Source organism: Rhipicephalus microplus, chromosome X, assembly GCF_043290135.1.
Source record: "Rhipicephalus microplus isolate Deutch F79 chromosome X, USDA_Rmic, whole genome shotgun sequence".
Classification (NCBI taxonomy): domain Eukaryota; kingdom Metazoa; phylum Arthropoda; class Arachnida; order Ixodida; family Ixodidae; genus Rhipicephalus; species Rhipicephalus microplus.
The window spans coordinates 372,026,773-372,044,061 of record NC_134710.1 but is presented as its reverse complement, the minus strand read 5'-3'; the positions used below and the strand labels follow the sequence as shown (position 1 = coordinate 372,044,061).

The window sequence follows — 17,289 nt, the reverse complement described above, 5'->3', positions numbered from 1 at the left end:
CATGCGCTTGCAGGGACCGAAGGATGACTCAAAATCATCAGGTCTTACCAAAGCTTGTGGTCTATCGATGACCTTTCGCTACAACGAAATTCCGCGACAACGAATTCTTTCACGCATCCCATCAATTTAGTTGTAGCGGGAATTGACTACATTGCCATACCTAGCTAGCACTCTGATGTAACTGTTCATCAGCCATGAAGCGGCCCCGCCACGGTGGTCTAGTTACCAGATGAAAAACGTTGAGCCCCAGACTCAAAGACATACTATTCTTTCCATTCTACATGAATTCCAATGTTTCTAACACATTCCACTCCTTTATTTTGCCTCTCTCTGTACGCCAGGATGCCTGTGTACAATGAGAAGGTGGCATTCAAGTAATAACTTTTAAAACGATTTATGAAGACCAGCACCCTAATTGGAATGCAGAGGGATGAATGTAGGAGAAAACTTGTCCAAGAAAGAGAAGTATTGATAACAAAAAATATCTTAGGGAAAGCAATCTTACAGATGTTTGCAAGGTGTGCTTACTAGTAACGCGAAAGCCCCGCTGCGGTGGTCTAGTGGCTAAGGTACTCAGTTGCTGACCCGCAGGTTGCGGGATCGAATCCCGGCTGCGGCGGCTGCATTTCCGGAGGAGGCGGAAATGTTGTAGGCCCGTGTGATCACATCTGAGTGCACGTTAAAGAACCCCAGGTGGTCGAAATTTTCGGAGCCCTCCACTACAGCGTCTCTCATAATCATATGGCGGTTTTGGGATGTTAAACCCCACATATCAATCAATCAAATCAAATCAGCCATGAAGTGGGTGGTTTGGCTACTAAGTTTCAGTAGAAAGTAAATGAAGGGGAGCGATGTGTCAGTATAAACACGTTCAAAGTGCAGGACCTCCTTGAAATTTGCGGAGAGTTAGGTATTCAGGTTGGCTCCAGTAAGCGTAAATGACCAATTCTCCCAGCAATGAAGGCAAAAAAAGTGACTGTCGAAGAGACCCAGGAAGCTCGTGAGGGTACTTGAGCTAGAAAAATCGCATTTCAGAAGAAAAGGGATAGACAGAAAGCTGCAGAGATGCAACATGAGCTGAAACTAAGAGAGCTAGAACTTAGAATATCAGCAGCAAGGCGTGTTCCAGCTGTGAAAGAACCAATAAATATGGAAGACCTTTAGCAGCAGTTTAAAGTTGGCGAGGACACCGCACTTTTTCTTATTGATTTTCAGTAAACCTGTGAAGAGACAGGATTCTCCCTCAGAAGTTGGCCACAGGAATCACTAATGCTTCTGCCCTGCAAGGCTGCCAATGTAGTAGCTAGAATCGGAGGGGTACTAAGGCACAAATATGGCTTGTAAACAGAAACATTCCAATGATTTAGGCATACGCGCACAACTAGAGAATCTGATGAGCGCATGTATGGTGAAAAGGGAAGATGAGTAATTGGCATGCTGAGTGCCTAGAGGTGGTGAAGGCTCAGTTAGATAGTTTGCACGCCAGATAGTTAGCAGTAACTTACAGAAGTTGCAAAGGATACATTGTTCAGTAACTTTGGCAGTGTTCATTCGGTTAGCCTCAGAAGGAGAAAACAGGATTACAAATACGCCTAAAAAGCGCCATCGTGTCGGCTTTCGAGGCGCTAAGACTTGTGTGAGAGCACAAAAGGACCGTCTAAAATAAATCTGAAGGTCAAGCTGTAGTTGAGAGAAAATTTAGGCACGACGTGCGTGAGGAAGGACAGAGTTTCAAAGAAATCAAGACAATGCAGTAGCTGCGTGGTCTAGTCTGTTTTACCACATGACGGATGCAGGAACGGCAGAGTACTCAATGCTAACAAAGGCAGTCACCCACCATGGAAAGAAGAAGGTTGCTTCAAAAGGAAGGGGTTAATGTGCATAAGATACCCTTCAAAGGCCGCTTTCTCGCACAGTGGATGAAGAAACACTGCAACAAGTTGCAAAGTACCATATTTACTCTCATAATGAATGCACCTGCATAATAAATACACCCCCAACTTCAGTAGTCAAAATCTAGATTTTTTTTCTCTCGCGTAATACACACACCCCCAACATTTGTCCGCTGTAGTACCATTAACCGGCACCTGGTGCCTCCTTGTCCATTAGATCTCTTGTTTCTAATTCTTATGCCGATCTCCTTCGACAACTTCGGCTTGCTTGCTTCCTCTCCCTTCGCACCCATCCCCTTCCCCACCCGCTGCCGTGCGCCATACTGCCCTTTCTATCTGCGCACAGTATGTGCCCTGTCTTTTTTATCATTATCTCTGCGGCACAGCGGGGTTCACAAAAGGTGCGAGTGTACAGAACTCACAGCTGATAAGCACCCAGCGAGCGGAAGTTACGAAACGGCCAGCACTAGCCAACGGTCGTTTCCTGCACGTACGAAACTTTAAGGCCCAACCACATGCCCATAATTTTCGAGCAATGACGAGGGGATTTGTATTCGCCATGGCTGCCGCGAAAGGCCATTCGTCGTCATCGCGTCCCAGGTTTCTGAAGAACCAGAAAAAATCGCTTCTTGCTCAGAAAAGAGCATGACAATGTCCACAACATGATAGCACCCCCGATTCTCGCTTCGATCGCAATTTGCTCTTCATGCTCGTTATCTGCGCGTACTTCAAGGAACACAAAATACATATAGGCTACCTTTTCTACCTTAACTTCTCATGTGAACAGCGAGACGGCAGCCGTATTTTTGTCATTAATCTTGTTATCGACGGTTTGTTTGGTGCTTCGGTGGTAGCTTGCTGTCATGTCAACGGTGTCGTCGCGGTCATCGTGCGGTTACGCCACTGAGCTGGCAAAGTAGGTTGTAGTGCACGCTTCTGGGCGCTCCTCAAGATCACAGCAGATACCACTGTTGCAGTTAAGGGGGGACGCGGGTCTTAGAAAAGTAAAAAATGGCCAAAAAATCGATTTTGAGAAAAACGCATTTTTCGAATCTTTGAACCTATAAGCACCTCTCCTCAAATTATTATCGCTAAATTCGATAAAAAAATAGGTTAAAATCTATTATCAAACCATCACGGGAGTCGCAAAACAACCCGCAAAACAGAAAATTCGTTCGAACTTCTCGCGCGCGCCGCCAGCGAAGCAGCCGGCGGATCGGCGCCATCTTGGGCTTGTTTTGAAGCTGGTTCTTTTGTGCGCGTTTTGCGGGCTCTCAAAATGGCGTAGCTCCAACACAACGACTGCCCTCCCCCGTTTTGTGAAGCCGTCTGCCAGACCGCTGATTGGCTAGAGCGCGCGCGTGCGCGCCGGCGAGCCCCCCCGTCTCGCGCTTACCATTGGCTGGCGCGGCGGCGCGGCCACGGTTGCTCGCTCTTTTTTTTTTGTTTGGTTTTGCTCCGTCGGCGTCCGCTCTCGTGCGTGTTATCTCGTCTGCTACCCGCTCGTGTACCGACGTCGCCGACGTATACGTCTTTATTCATTTCGCTGGCATGGCTTGGGAAGCTCGCCTGAAGAAGAACACTCGTCAAGCTTTCGGCAGGAAACGAAAGCGAGCGTGGAATGCGCGGCAGAAGGGAGCGGCCTGCGCGCCGCCGAGAACGCCGGAGATGGCCGAGGCAGCGCATTCCGACGACAACGGGCTGTCGGAAATGCCTGTTATTGCGGAGGCAGCACATTCAGACGACGACTCGCTGGCGCAAGTGCCTGTTATTGCCAGAATCCTAGTGAGAGCTTACACGCTACAATTTGGCAACAAGTCCCCAAGACCACCCATGCCTCACTGTGCAGCATAGAAAGAGCAGTGGCTGAAGCCATCAGCCGCTTTAATCAGGGGGCCACGAAGAGCAATGAAGCAATTGCTGAGAAGCTAGGCTACAGTGCAGGAAATCTCTTCATGCGTCGTAGCCTTGAAAAGGATAAAACCAGGCTTCACAAATTGCGGAGGGAGCACCTGCAGAGCAGTTCAACAAAGGCAACACTTGCAAAGCGACATAAGCCTGCAAGAGACACTGCATACAGCCCTGGCATGCTGTATGCAGTGTAAGTAAGGATGTCTGGGACAAAAATGTGTGTTTTACTTGAAATAGTGTTTTATGTATAAAAGGGCGATGTTTTTATATATAACATGTGTCTTCCTTTGGTTTTCAGTGCACTAGAACAGCCACAAAGTTGTAGACTGGGTTCCTTATACTGATTCAACAGCCAGTACACAGTATTTAAATGAGCTGTGGCAAATATTTTGGGAAGGTGCATTGACACATTTGGTACAGCCATACTCACATAATGTAGAGCTATACAACGGTGCCATTTTTATTGCTCTAGCTTCACTTTAGCAAACGTTACAGTTATTAGAAACTTTAAATGCGTTTTTCTCAGTTCGATGTTTTTGTGCACCACACTAAACCTTAGGGGTTTTTCTTATATGTTACTGTTGATTGAGAATGACAAACTTGGTATCATTTTATTTGTAATAACATTACCTATGGGGTGATGCTATTTTGATTACTCTAGAAGCACACTGTTAATTACAATTATGGATAGTAATGAGCGAAAATTGAACAGAATATCCATTGTAAGTGCTGGTCTGTTTTCTTATCTATATAATGCCTAAAAATTAATAAATATAGCATCACCCCATACAGAAAGCCCTCAGCATTGGGGCTATGCATTTATTTTTTGGATCTGGCTTGATTAAGTTGCCAAAAAGCCCCCAATGAAGTGCATAATTAATTAAATTACAGATGTTAATGTCTTTTTATCCACTGAAGCTATTTCAGAAACAATTACATATTTGAAATCAGCATGAAAAACTGTCCAAGATGGTGAGGTTTGGTCAAGATTGAGCCAAAAACAGAAAAAAAATTTTAAAGACCCATGTCCCCCCTTAAAACAATTGCAAGAGAAGAAAGCCACGAAGTGCCTTTATGGAGTGCGCGGGTGGCGCACAGCTTGCAGAAAATAGCGCCTTCGAACCACTGAGTGAACTGCAACAATGAAGCTGTTTCCAAACAGCGTACGTGCATGTCAGTTGCGAAAGACTAAGCGACGTACTAACTTTTTTCCCAATATAGCATTTTTACTCATCCTGAAACAATTTAAATAAAATTTGCCCCGCATAATGAATGCACCCTCGGCTAGCTCCGATTTTTCGAGAAATAAAGTGTGTGCAATACGCGAGTAAATACGGTACAGAGCTCTAACAAACGTCATCGCCCTTCATGGAAAAAGAGTGGTTGTTTGGCGAAGAAGGGGTAAATGAACATAAGACACCATTCGGAGGCCGCTTTCTCACACGGTAAAGGTCAGAAATCAGAGTGTGCAAGTAACTCTCCTGTCACGCAGGTTTACCACGTTTTCTTTTGTCACAATTGCAATTTACGAAAGCCGTGGAGTGCCCAACTCCCTAGAGTTCACTTAATTAAGGCGTAAGTTTGGGGAAACCCCATGGTAACCTCTGTTTAAGTATTGACTAACCACATATTTAACATTGAAGTGAGATAAGTTCATCTGCTGATCTTTTGTGGCATGTTGGTAAAAGAAAATTTTGCGATGGTGCGATTTACTGGACAGTTTATTTGTCATGATGGCAGCTTATTGAGTACTTTTGTCATGCGTATGACTTTTTTGCCAAATGTGCCAAAAGTTGCGACTTTGTGCGCAGTGTAGGAGTAGAAACTTTAGAGCTATGTAGCAATCGTTATTTTGGAAAATTGATTGATATGTGGGGTTTAACGTCCCAAAATGACCATATGATTATGAGAGACGCCGTAGTGGAGGGCTCCGGAAATTTCGACCACCTGGCGTTCTCTAACGTGCACCCAAATCTGAGCCACGGGCCTACAACATTTCCGCCTCCATAAAAAATGCAGCCGCCGCAGCTGGGATTCGAACCCGCGACCAGCGAGTCAGCAACCGAGTGCCTTAGCCACTAGACCACCATGGCGGGGCATTATTTTGGAAAATAGCTAATTGCATCACAGTTGAAAACAGTTTGTACAGAGCTAGCTGTAGGTTGAGTCTTGTTATGTTTTTGTAATAGCTTTAGCATTTAAGGTGAAGCGTAGTTCAACAATGATTATGTCGAGCGTGTAATCTTTAGTTTCACTATTATTTGATAGCAGAACTGTGTCGTGTTACTTTGTTACCCATTAGTGAGAACATTAAGAAAGCGTTTAGTCAAGCCTTTGAGCTCCTGTTGGCTTCTTTGAACGTTTACTTCCCCTGCCTAAATAGGAATACAGTCGCTGACTGATTTTTCGGACCCTCAAGGGGCCAAAAAACATCCAAAAAAATGAATTCACGAAAAAAAAAATCACGTTACGACCGAGCAGCTTGAAAAAGTGCTCAATACGTTTTTGCCGGGCGTTACGTTGCGGTACCAACAGGTCAGTTTGCACATCGGCGAGGGTGGTGTTCTCGCTTAAACAGCGGAAAGCACTACGAACACTTGAGTTAGTTCAGCACACGTGGGTAGCGCCATCACTGGTTCCTTCGTCTGGGAGTCCGAGTCATCGTCTTCCAGCACCTGGCGAACTGTTTAATCGCTGGTCAGCTCGGCACAGAGCTTGATTTCGCTGTCAAGATTAGCAAACTTCTCCAGTGTCAGTTCCATGGGAACGGTGCCTCCAGCACGCAAATGTTCCATGAGATCAGCAGATGAACATGGTTGATCATCTTCACTACTGTTATCAGATGACAACAGCTACATTATCAATCGGCTGTATTTTCCTCGCTTCGAAGCTGTTGACGAGGAGGCGAGCGAGGATGGCGGCGCCATGGGTAAACAGTGGCGATAAATCACGATTGTTCAAGTGGCAATGCATACAGCTGCACAGGCTGGTGATGAACGACTTGCTCGGAGACTGTCAACAAAGTGGCTAATGGCGATTTAAGAGAACACTGACGATCAAGCGGTTGTGCCTGCTATCGAGGCTATATGAAAGATCAGTTGACCTGACCACATAGTACTAGTGACGCAAATTCGAGACTAAAAAAAAAAAAAAAACTGTAGCGGTGTACAGTGTTTTTGACAGATTTTGACTTGCGATCTAAAAAAAAGCAAAGAAAAATGGAACGATAAGTGTTTAAAACATCCGAAAATTTGGTCAGTGTTATACAGCGACTCTAATGGATCGACTGACAGTGCCATGGCAGAGTTCGGATATTCAGGCTGGTCTAAAAAACAGGGCATCTGAAAAATCCGTCGGCGACTGTAGTACAATTACAATTATTGTATTCTCTCAAAGTTGTTGCTTTAACCCCAGAAATTGAGGTCTGTTTTGGGGCTTGGTGTCATGAGATGCCCACTCCTCCTCATTTTATTTAACAGCAGCAACCTTAGCAGCGAGGTTTGATTTGTTTGTGTCAGGTCTGGCAGTTCAAGGAGTGTGCACAGGGCACTTGCAGTGTTAGGTGTGATTTGACAATGGTTGTGCTAATGAGTTAATGTTATTCGTAATAACCAGGAGTCCATAAAAGCAGCGTGTTCATGTGGAATGCCTGGAGACAGCTGTGCTCCTGAGAACTTTGCATCAAGACCCATAGATGAGCCTGTTGTCCGGCCGCAACAATTCAGTCGAACCGCGCAGAGACACTTTTCCTCCTGATGCATTGTTTGGTCGCGGGAGTCCTGTTGTTTTGCTGCCTTGCCAGCCCCTGTCAGCTACATCAGTCGTCAACTCATCCATCTACGCTTCTCAGAGACTGCAAAGCAATATTCCTGAGCAGGATGAATGAGAGAAACAATAAAGCCGCGCGCACGTGCAGTGCCGCCTGTTTGGCGCAATGCTAATCATATCAGGCCAGCTTTAGCCTGCCCAGATGCTCTTGCTAACTTTGTGGTCCTACGCCATCAACCGGGTATCGACCATTGGAGGCCAAGGCGTGATCACTATGCACCAGCAAGAAGTGCAGGATAGGTGGACTTTCGGCCACTGCGTGAGGAGGAGAATGTGGAGGTGGACACCACTGTTTAAATTTATATTATCCGGTGCAAAGAAGAGCGCCATGCCTGTCCTTTGAGAGTTGAGACCGTCAACTTGCAAGTACAGTAAAACCTCATTACTTCGAAGTATTTTTACGGTCTGGTATTTTGCAATGTAAGTTTGAGCAGATAATTTGAAGCGGCGGTCAGCACCAGTTCGGTTAATTAAAAAACTTTGGGTGCAGTGTGCCAATTCCCGATCCCGATTTCGCCGGAAAACTGGGGAAACGACAGCCCTTAAGAGCCAATAAGCAATGTACTGTAGCGATACTAATTAGTGTCAGCTGAAGCACGCCAACCTTGATACTTCCAGCTCAAAAAACAAAAGTGTTAAAAAAAAATGGTCGCGTGCTCAACTAAAATGTGTACCTGTGGCAAACAAGACGTGCTTCACTGCAACACAGCAATCCCGCGTGGGCAGCATGTTGCAGACTTCTCGAAACATCAGCACGTCATGATTTACCCATTCTTTCTAGGAATATAAAGAAAGTAATGAAGGACAGTCTGGCAGAATCTGTGATGTATGCGAACCTCTGGATGCCGGTTGCTCTAGCAATTTTCGTACTTGCACTGCTGGCGGAGTTCTTGCCTGCAACGCCTACTTCGAAAACTCTGTTCGACAGCTCCAATGATCATGTTTTCCAGCCGAAACACAATGCAAATTTTGTCACACTGTCCATTACTAAATTCTTTATTTCACTAGAAAGATCGGGCGAATGGTCTAATCATGACATGCTGACGCAGCGAGAAGCAGGCGACATGCTGCCTGCCTGTCACTACTGTGTTGCAGTGAAGATGCCTTTTTTTTCACAGGCGCGCATTTCAGTTGAGCACGACAATTTTATTTTTTTGTGTGTGTAGTGGCAGCAACGAGGCCCAGCGCTCCCCCCATGTTTGCGGCTAAATTGTGACGCAGCTGTTATTGCTGGACAACATAAACCTTGGAGCAGCAAAGTAGCCGGCACAAGAAACAACCAGCCCTGCCCCGCCGCGGTGGTCTAGTGGCTAAGGTACTTGGCTGCTGACCCGCAGGTCGCGGGATCGAATCCCGACTGCGGCGGCTGCATTTCCGATGGAGGCGGAAATGTTGTAGGCCCGTGTGCTCAGATTTGGGCGCACGTTAAAGAACCCCAGGTGGTCAAAATTTCCGGAGCCCTCCACTACGGCGTCTCTCATAATGATATGGTGGTTTTGGGACGTTAAACCCCACATATCAATCAAACAACCAGCCCTGATTACTTTGAATTATTTCAAGTTTATTGCATCCCCCTTTTTGTATGTTCTGTTAATTAAAAAAAACCCTTAATTTGAAGGTTTCTCACGGTCCCAGTGACTTCAAAATAACGAGGTTTTCCTGTACTTTGTATAAAGCAGTTTCTGTCGTCCAACTTGTCCCCATGACTGTTCTGAGCAGGACTAGTGTTTGCACCAGCCATGCAACCCCATTACTTACAGTAGTGGAAGCGGTGGGATGCTGCGACATCCCATTCCTAACAGTTCCCATTAAGGCGCAACTGGCGCACTGGCAGAATCACTATCATGAATATAAGAAGACCTTTTAGATATTACTATTAAAAATTATTGGGGTATCATGTGCCATGTCAAGTGTTTAATGTGCATCATACCTGCCAACTTCAAGTATTCTAAATCCGGGAGAATTCCGACACGGGACTGGAGAGGGAAGGGGGTTGTGCTGAATCATTTGCCCCTACTTTTTTTTTTGGCATAAAAGAAAGGCCAAGGACAAAAAAAAAAAAAAAAACTATTGCGAAAAACAAGAGGGGGTGGGGTCTGAACTGCAAACGCCAACATCAGCATTTCGGTCTTATAGTAGCTTGGAGTGGTTGTACATGCGAGGGTAGGGTTTCCCACTAAGATGAGAGCCTCAAAGAATCAACACAACTGGCAAAATCTATTTCCGTCAAAACAACTTGCTTATGTTTTCCTGTGACACATGTGAACGGATGGGACGATGCAGATGGCTGCCGCAAAAGCGCGGGTCAAAGCTTTGCTAACTACTAGATTCTTTTGACAGGAACACCAAATCGTGACTGGCCTTTTTTTTTTCATATTTACTGTCTTTAATCTACCGCTGCGTTCGCCGCATGCCCTCGGAGCTCGTAGATCGCTATTGAGTCGCCATGACTGTGGTTTTGTGCGCGGCGCTTGCGGCTAACGGTAGTTCCTTTTTCAATCCCCGTGCGCTTAGCTGCTCATGCACCTTAAAAATTAAATCACCTTGTGCCATCTAAAATCACCCCTGCTGTGGTTTTGTCCGCAGAGTTTGTGGAAAGCAGCGTTGCTATGACTGGTTGAGTGTTCGGCACGGGCACACTTTCAGGGTTTTGTCAGGTAGGTCGTTGCCATACACGATTGTGTCAAGAACGACCACCGCTTCATCCACAGCGGTTGTGGCAACGACAATCACACGCACTGTAGAAGACAGTGGGTGCCCCAGCTGCATGCATACTTCCAAAGCTTCGATTATGTTACTCTCGGCCTTCGTTCAACAGTTTCAGTACTAAAGTTCATATCACCCGCCACGATTAGAGTGTTCAAAACATTCTAATTCCGGCCCAATGGATATAGTAGAATTTGGCAGGAGAATTTCACGAATTCGTATCTACCAGAGTTTCGCATCCCTAAGATTCTACTTTTAAATTTATTTATAGTAAGATGGGGCAAGTTCGAAAAGCCTAGAGCGGATTCAGCTGCTTTGTTGTCAATGTGTCCAGATCACGCAGAGAAATTTAGATTTCTGGGAGATTTTCATGACAATCGTACAAACGAAAGAAACAGTCGAAATCCGGGAGTCTCCCGGTGAATACGAGAGACTTGGCAGGCATGGTGCGTGATTATGAGGCTCACTGTAGTGGGGGCTCTGGGGTCATTTCAACTACATCTAAGCACACAGCTGTTTTTTATGGTTGCCACCTTTTCTCGAACAAAAGAAACGACCCGACGATGGGGGGGGGGGGGGGAGAGAGCTACTTAGGAGATTAGTGTTGAACAATACACGCTATGTCAGGTATTTAGCATGCAGTGCCATTTAATGTAACATTGTTTTCCTTGAGCCAAATAAACCTGATGTACAAACAAAAATGGCACACTGAGCTAACCTACTAGTCTAATTGCTGGCATAAAAATGCCCATGATTATAATGACGCTTCGTTTACTGCTCTAAAAAAAGAAGGCCATTGTCAGCGGCTACAGACCAGCAACCAGTTCGCTGTCTAAAAAACCAGCTGAGCAAGTCTAAAACAGGACGGGTGACAACCCTAGTGCTTAGAGTTTTTGCGTTAACGCCTCATCGAGCCTAGAAATGCGAGAATACTGTTTGAAGGCAGGCGAACAACTGGGCATCCATAATTGAGGTAGAATGCAGCAGTAACGTGAGAATATCAAAGAGCATTACAGCTTGTGTAGGTATATGAGAACGTATATATTACAGCTAGAAATTATTGGCTTGACTGTTTCACGACAGTATCAGTGTACACAGGCTTGTTGCCCAATGAAATTATGTGCAAGTAAACCAAGAAGAACCTAATTAAAATGCTCAAGATATTGCATTAGTAGTTTTTTTTTCAAAATCACTTATTGCATAATAAATACAGTAATTTTCAGAATAAAACAATTAACAAAATAAGTCTTTGGAAGCTTAAAAAATGAACATGAAGAAACTTTCTTCCTCGTTTATAGCATGGAATCTTGTGTAATGTGACTCAGTGCTCTAAAAGCTTTTCTGGACAGATGCTTGAAAAGAAGGTGATTCAAGTGGATCCCACTTCTGCCATAGTGCATAATGCACTGCAGTATGTACAAATAAATGAAAATTCTTCTCTAGCTCATCTGCTCGCAACTCACCAGAAAACTGTTTTCGTTTTATTCTCACATATATATTAGGGCAAGAAGAAAGAGTGCTGGACACACGGCAGCAAAGCAATGACACACTTCATTTCTTGTTCTTTAGACGCCCTGTGTCCCAGCACAGTTTGTTACCGTCCTAATCACATACCAACCAGCCCTAAAAAAAATTAAGCCCCAGCATACTTCTCAATATAGATCAACGACAGTAGGTCTATAAGTGAACGCCTACCTTGCGGCGTAGTTTGATGCGTCTCAGGGACTCTGAGTACGGAGGTACACAATCCTGTTTCTCAAAGCCAGGAGTGAGCACGCTTCCCTTCAGCAACTGCAATGAAAAACTTTCTTGAGCTCACAACAGGCGATGGCTTTAAACTACTATTTTCTTCCTCCTGTTTTAAAGAAGAGTGATTGCACGCTTATGCACACTGAGCGAGCCACTGTTTACAGGGCACAAGACTTTCAAGCAGAAAATTATAATTAAAAAAAGGAGTTAAATTTTTGTGATGTCTAGCAATACAGCCTCAAATGCGAAGTTCTGATTTGTAGAGGATCTCGTGAGCTAAACAATGATTTTACAATGAAAATGTGCCATAGCCTAATATAGCGAAAATTTCCATCTGTTGTGGAATGCATGGCCATCAGTGAATTGATCAATCAATAAATAACATCAACATAGCCTAATATAGCAGAAACTTACATCTGTTGTGCAATGCATGGCCATCAGTGAATTGATCAATCATTAAATAAGATCAACATAACACTTTCCTTAAAGAATAAAAATACATTTGCTCCACTATATGCCAGAAAGCTATGCACACCACTAGAAAAAAATTGATTGAAACAAACAAAAAGATAAAAAGCAGGGTCAGTGTGAGGATGTCAAGTGACTGAAGAAAAGTAGTCGTGGCATAGAGTTATTATGTATATATTAAGTAGCATTATTGCAATTGAGCTTCATGTACCATGTATTATGATTAAGGTATAAAACATACACTGGACGAAAACATTCAAATGTTTGTTTAACCAATTATTAGCAGAAAAATAAGATCTTCGAAATTGACAAAGTAAATATTGTCAACTACACCAAGGTTGCCTTTGATGGCTACTTTGCAGCTGATTGGCCATTTTTCACCTCATCTGGTGACGAAAATTCCCGGCTGGTACTATGGTTCTTTTCTGGGTACCTTAAACTTATATTTTGCTGCATTTAGGAGCAATTTTCCTGAGTATTTGGGGATAAAATACCTAGGAAACAAGGCAACTATACTCTTTCCCCTAAGATTTTCTGACACGTCACATGATGCGTCCGCATGTCTTCGCCCCGCGATCACTGATGCACTTTGAGAAAATGCACTTACCAGGATATAGCGATAAAGTTTATGTTATTTTTCGCGTAGTCAGTAGTGACTAACACATGCTGGGAGGAATGGGGGGAGGGCGGGGGGGGGGGGGGGGGGCAACAGGCAAAAAAATTAGTGCTTTATGAATCCGAGTAAAAGTGATACATGAGAAAGGTCCCTTTTTAAGGGCCCCTTTTGGCTAATTTCAAACTGACGAAGTTGCACGCACATTGGTAAATTCGCGACTAGCACGGTGCTCATGCTGACGGCTCATGCACAGCAAGAACCTGTTCTCCTGCCAACTTGACAATCACAGAGATCCGCAAACAAACAAAAAATTGATGCAGTTTCACACAAGTGCTGCGAAGCCTGAGGGAAGTGCAGAGATGGGAAGTCTACCTTGTTTATCTTCTTTTTCTTTCTTATCTTTTTCAGGGTTTTTTCCTCTCTGTTTCCCCATTTCTATAAATTTCTATTTTGCTTCTTATTTGGTTCTTTCTGATTATCTCTTTCTTGCTTGCTACTTCTTCCAAATTTTTAAACATGTATTTGCCTGCAATACTACAAGTGACGACAACAGAATACGATCGCGGCATACGACAGCATAGGCGTCTGCAGGGTTCCCTTTCAGGGGAGGGTGAAGGTGCGTCAGAGCGCACGCTTCCCTATTTATTATTGTATTATTAAGTGGAGGACAATAACACGCGCATCCTGCATGCGCCTCGGTGAGTTTGACATAACTGCTCACCTTCGCGAGCAGCTGCCGTGCGCTCACAATACAACTAACTGTTCAAAAATACAGAAAATAAACTTCGTTTATCTGAACAGCGGCATCTTCTGAGTAGAATTTCAAAGTTTCGTCAGTTTTTCCGATTTTTGTTCAATATCCCTTTAAAGTACTGCACACTTGAAAGAAGGTGGCCTCGTCATCTTCAACCAAGCACTACTGGAAATCTGGGCTGGCATTGCAGTAACTACTAATCATTTCCTGTCCGTCACTTCACGCAAGGCCTGCTACTATAAATAATTTTCCCACCAGTAGGCAGAAATGTACCAATCTTTTTTTCTGGCAGTCAATTTGTTCATCCTATGTAGACTACATGTATGCTCACTGAACTTACAATTTGTTCGCTTATTTACCACTAGATTACGCTTGAAAACTATGGATGACAAGAAAAAAAAAGTATTTATTTCTATTTCACTACAATGAGTAATATCATTCAAAGCTATATTATTCATCGTTCAAATATGAAAAAAAAATTCTGCATTATACAGCATTTCTATCATTTGGCTACAAATTTGGTGGTAACAGTAAATACCATTATATGGCCTGGCTACTTTAACCTGAGTTCTGGTCACTCTTTGAATTTACCCAAGGGCAACACCGATGTACAGTATGGTCCACTGTTAAAGGGAACACTCGAATGCACAATATCAATATTCCTGGCCCTCTAAGAGCAAGTGGATTAAGAAGCAATCTTCATACAAGCCAATAGTCTGTCAAGAGAAGTCGGAACTTTAAACCAACAGTAGCCTTATGCATATCTAAGCCACTATGATTCCGTAAGATAGCGAAGTCTAAAAATGCTGCTCACGCAAGTGTTTCCTTTAACAGTGGACCCGTCTGTACATCATAAAACTGCATCTACCTCAAAGAACTATTGGGGCCGTTTCCGAATCAAGGCGTGGAGATTTAAAATTAAAAGCAATATGCTTGTGCATTATTGTTGGCTGCCAAATTTCTTGTATCAGCAAAAAGACACTTAGGCAATTACAGTGTACTATCGCGTCAAATGAAACCCGAACAGCGGAGTGCGTGTTTCAAGTATTAGAAACAGTACAGTGTTGGCTGTCCAGTCATCACTATTGACAGACAGGCACATCCGGTTTGGCAGCACTGCGCGATCCACCTAGAGTGTGTTATTTCCGTTTCTGCTCTAGCTTTCGTATGGTGACAATGGTGGAAATCGTGGGCGCACCGAGCGCTTTTGATCGTATCACTCGCAATTTCTTGCATTTACTGCAGCGTCGCAAAGCAATCGGTGTCTCAGCTTGATAAAACGAAAAGAGAAATATAAACGACTGTCGTATTCAGTTCACCAGTGCTGCTTTACCTACACCTTTCTTTCAGAGAACGACCTGAAAAGGCTTCATTTTAACTGGAAACGCCGAGTGTTTCTTAGGAAGAGAGCACGCAAATTGTTTCGCTTTACCGCCACGAAGTGAAACAGCGTGAAATCTCCAGCATTATGAACTTACCTTTGCCTACTATAAATACAATTGACTCCATGATGACAAACCGTGCTATACAATACTCGCCTTCGGCTGCAGTAGTTTAACCTCTGTATTTTAAAAAACTTTTATTCCTTTCAAATACCCTACCTGAAACACAAGCAGAAATATTGCACAATAGAGGGACCGTGCAGTGCTGCCACACCGGATGTGTGGGCCTGTCTGTGTCATTGACTGGTGGACGGCACGCACTATGCCATTGATAAGGCTAGCACAACGCACTCCGCTGTTTGCGTTTCATTTGATGCTGATAGTACATAGCATGCAATGTGACCGAAGCGCACAATTATGCACAAACAGGAAGATCATGTACTAAAATAAAAGCAAAATGCTCACACTGTCAGCAGATGACTCAAGCATAAGTTCCTTGACCTTCTGAGCCGACTTGGATGCAGCATCATGAGATGCCACATATGTGTCATCCAGATTGATTCCCGGGTTCAGCTCCGATGCTAACTTAACCCTGCATCAACACAATGAAAAAGAAAGGCAAGCAGCAATTATTCATAATTTGGCAGGAAATTAGGTCCAAGCAGAACATGATATACATCAAGCACACACTCCGACAGTTTCATACAATTGACACGCCAGAGACAATCACATGTGTTTTAATGTCGAAATATGCGAACACTGAACAACACACAATGGACAGATGGATGACAAGTCGAACTCTCACTAACAAGGGACAAGTTTTGCGGTCTCAACTACTCCACCCCATATAGAAGTTGAAAAATGAACAAAACGCCAGAATTAGCTTCTTTTTCACAAAGAGCACTTATATAGCCAACAGTATTATTTAAGGTGTTTTAATGTATTGACATGCATGAAATAGGCTAACTCCGCTTTCCCCCTCCCCCCATCAATGTATTTTATTACCCCACAGGAAGAAGCTTTGCAGAACATGCACAGAGTACAATGGGAAACAGAAAGTATATCACGCAGGAGGTAAATCTAGGCCATTTGATTGGATAGATACACGTGCTGTGACGGTGTCACACGGTAACCTTTCGATCACAACAATGATCGAATTGTTCGGCTATCATTGACTTTATTCCCTAGCTTACGCAAAGGAAGAAATTGTGATCACAAAACTAGGTCCCGATTGGGCTGGTTAGCGATTTAAAGTGCACAGAATGATGATGGTGTTTTCGTTTAGGAACATTCAGACCCTCACCCAACTGTTAAAAGAAGCAATAATGCTGTGTTATTTTCGTCAGCCATACCATATCAACAGCAGTGTCTTGCAGCTCAATAAAAAAATGACGAACAGGAGAAGCGGCCTAAGCCCAAGAATGGCACACACCTTTCTCGGGTCGTGCGTGGTGCTTCTTCAGTCTCCGGCTCAATCCGAGGTTTGCTGTCAATGACGAACACGGGCGTATTAGGCTCGTCATCATTGTCATCCGAATCGTCTGAAAATATGTCAAACCGCACTTCTCTATACAGAGGTGCTGACGCACAGCCAGGAACTAAAATTATATGTGATCAAGCGCTTGCCACGAAGAGCGAACACGGCACCTGACGACTTACCCGACCCGCATTTCGACAGCGTTATGCCGTCGAACTTCTGAAGATATCTTGACTGCAGTGACGAGATTATGCTGGGGGGGTCTTTGGTTTCTGACATTACGGCGACGTAAACTGATTCAAAAGGCGATTAACTGATTAAACTCTCACTATCACGCTAGCGGCGACCACATGGGCGCTCGAGTTCAATGAAAGCTGCCATATTGGCTAGTCTTGTCATGTTTATCTTGACTAGTCTTGACTGCGTTGGACTACCAATACTGTAAAAAACAAAATTGAACCTAATAAAATCAAATTTCGTACGTTCAATTTAACTAAAAAGTGACT

At 44.0% G+C, this 17,289-nt stretch overlaps 1 protein-coding gene across 2 annotated transcripts in view; it reads right to left on the bottom strand.

Moving 5' to 3' along the window:
• Window positions 1–17,195, bottom strand: part of LOC119161945 (deoxynucleotidyltransferase terminal-interacting protein 2) — a 54,926-nt gene extending 37,731 nt beyond the window's left edge. Inside the window, exons 1-4 of one of the 2 annotated variants that reach the window (XM_037414439.2) lie at window positions 16,966–17,195; window positions 16,739–16,847; window positions 15,772–15,898; window positions 12,033–12,128 (exon numbers count right to left, since the gene is read on the bottom strand). In XM_037414439.2, coding sequence (XP_037270336.2) covers window positions 12,033–12,128; window positions 15,772–15,898; window positions 16,739–16,847; window positions 16,966–17,062 — 429 coding nt within the window. In that variant the 5' untranslated portion in view covers window positions 17,063–17,195. The remainder of the gene's footprint in view (window positions 1–12,032; window positions 12,129–15,771; window positions 15,899–16,738; window positions 16,848–16,965) is intronic. The other variant, XM_075879979.1, reaches the window with a different exon arrangement.
• Window positions 17,196–17,289: the final 94 nt, after the last annotated feature.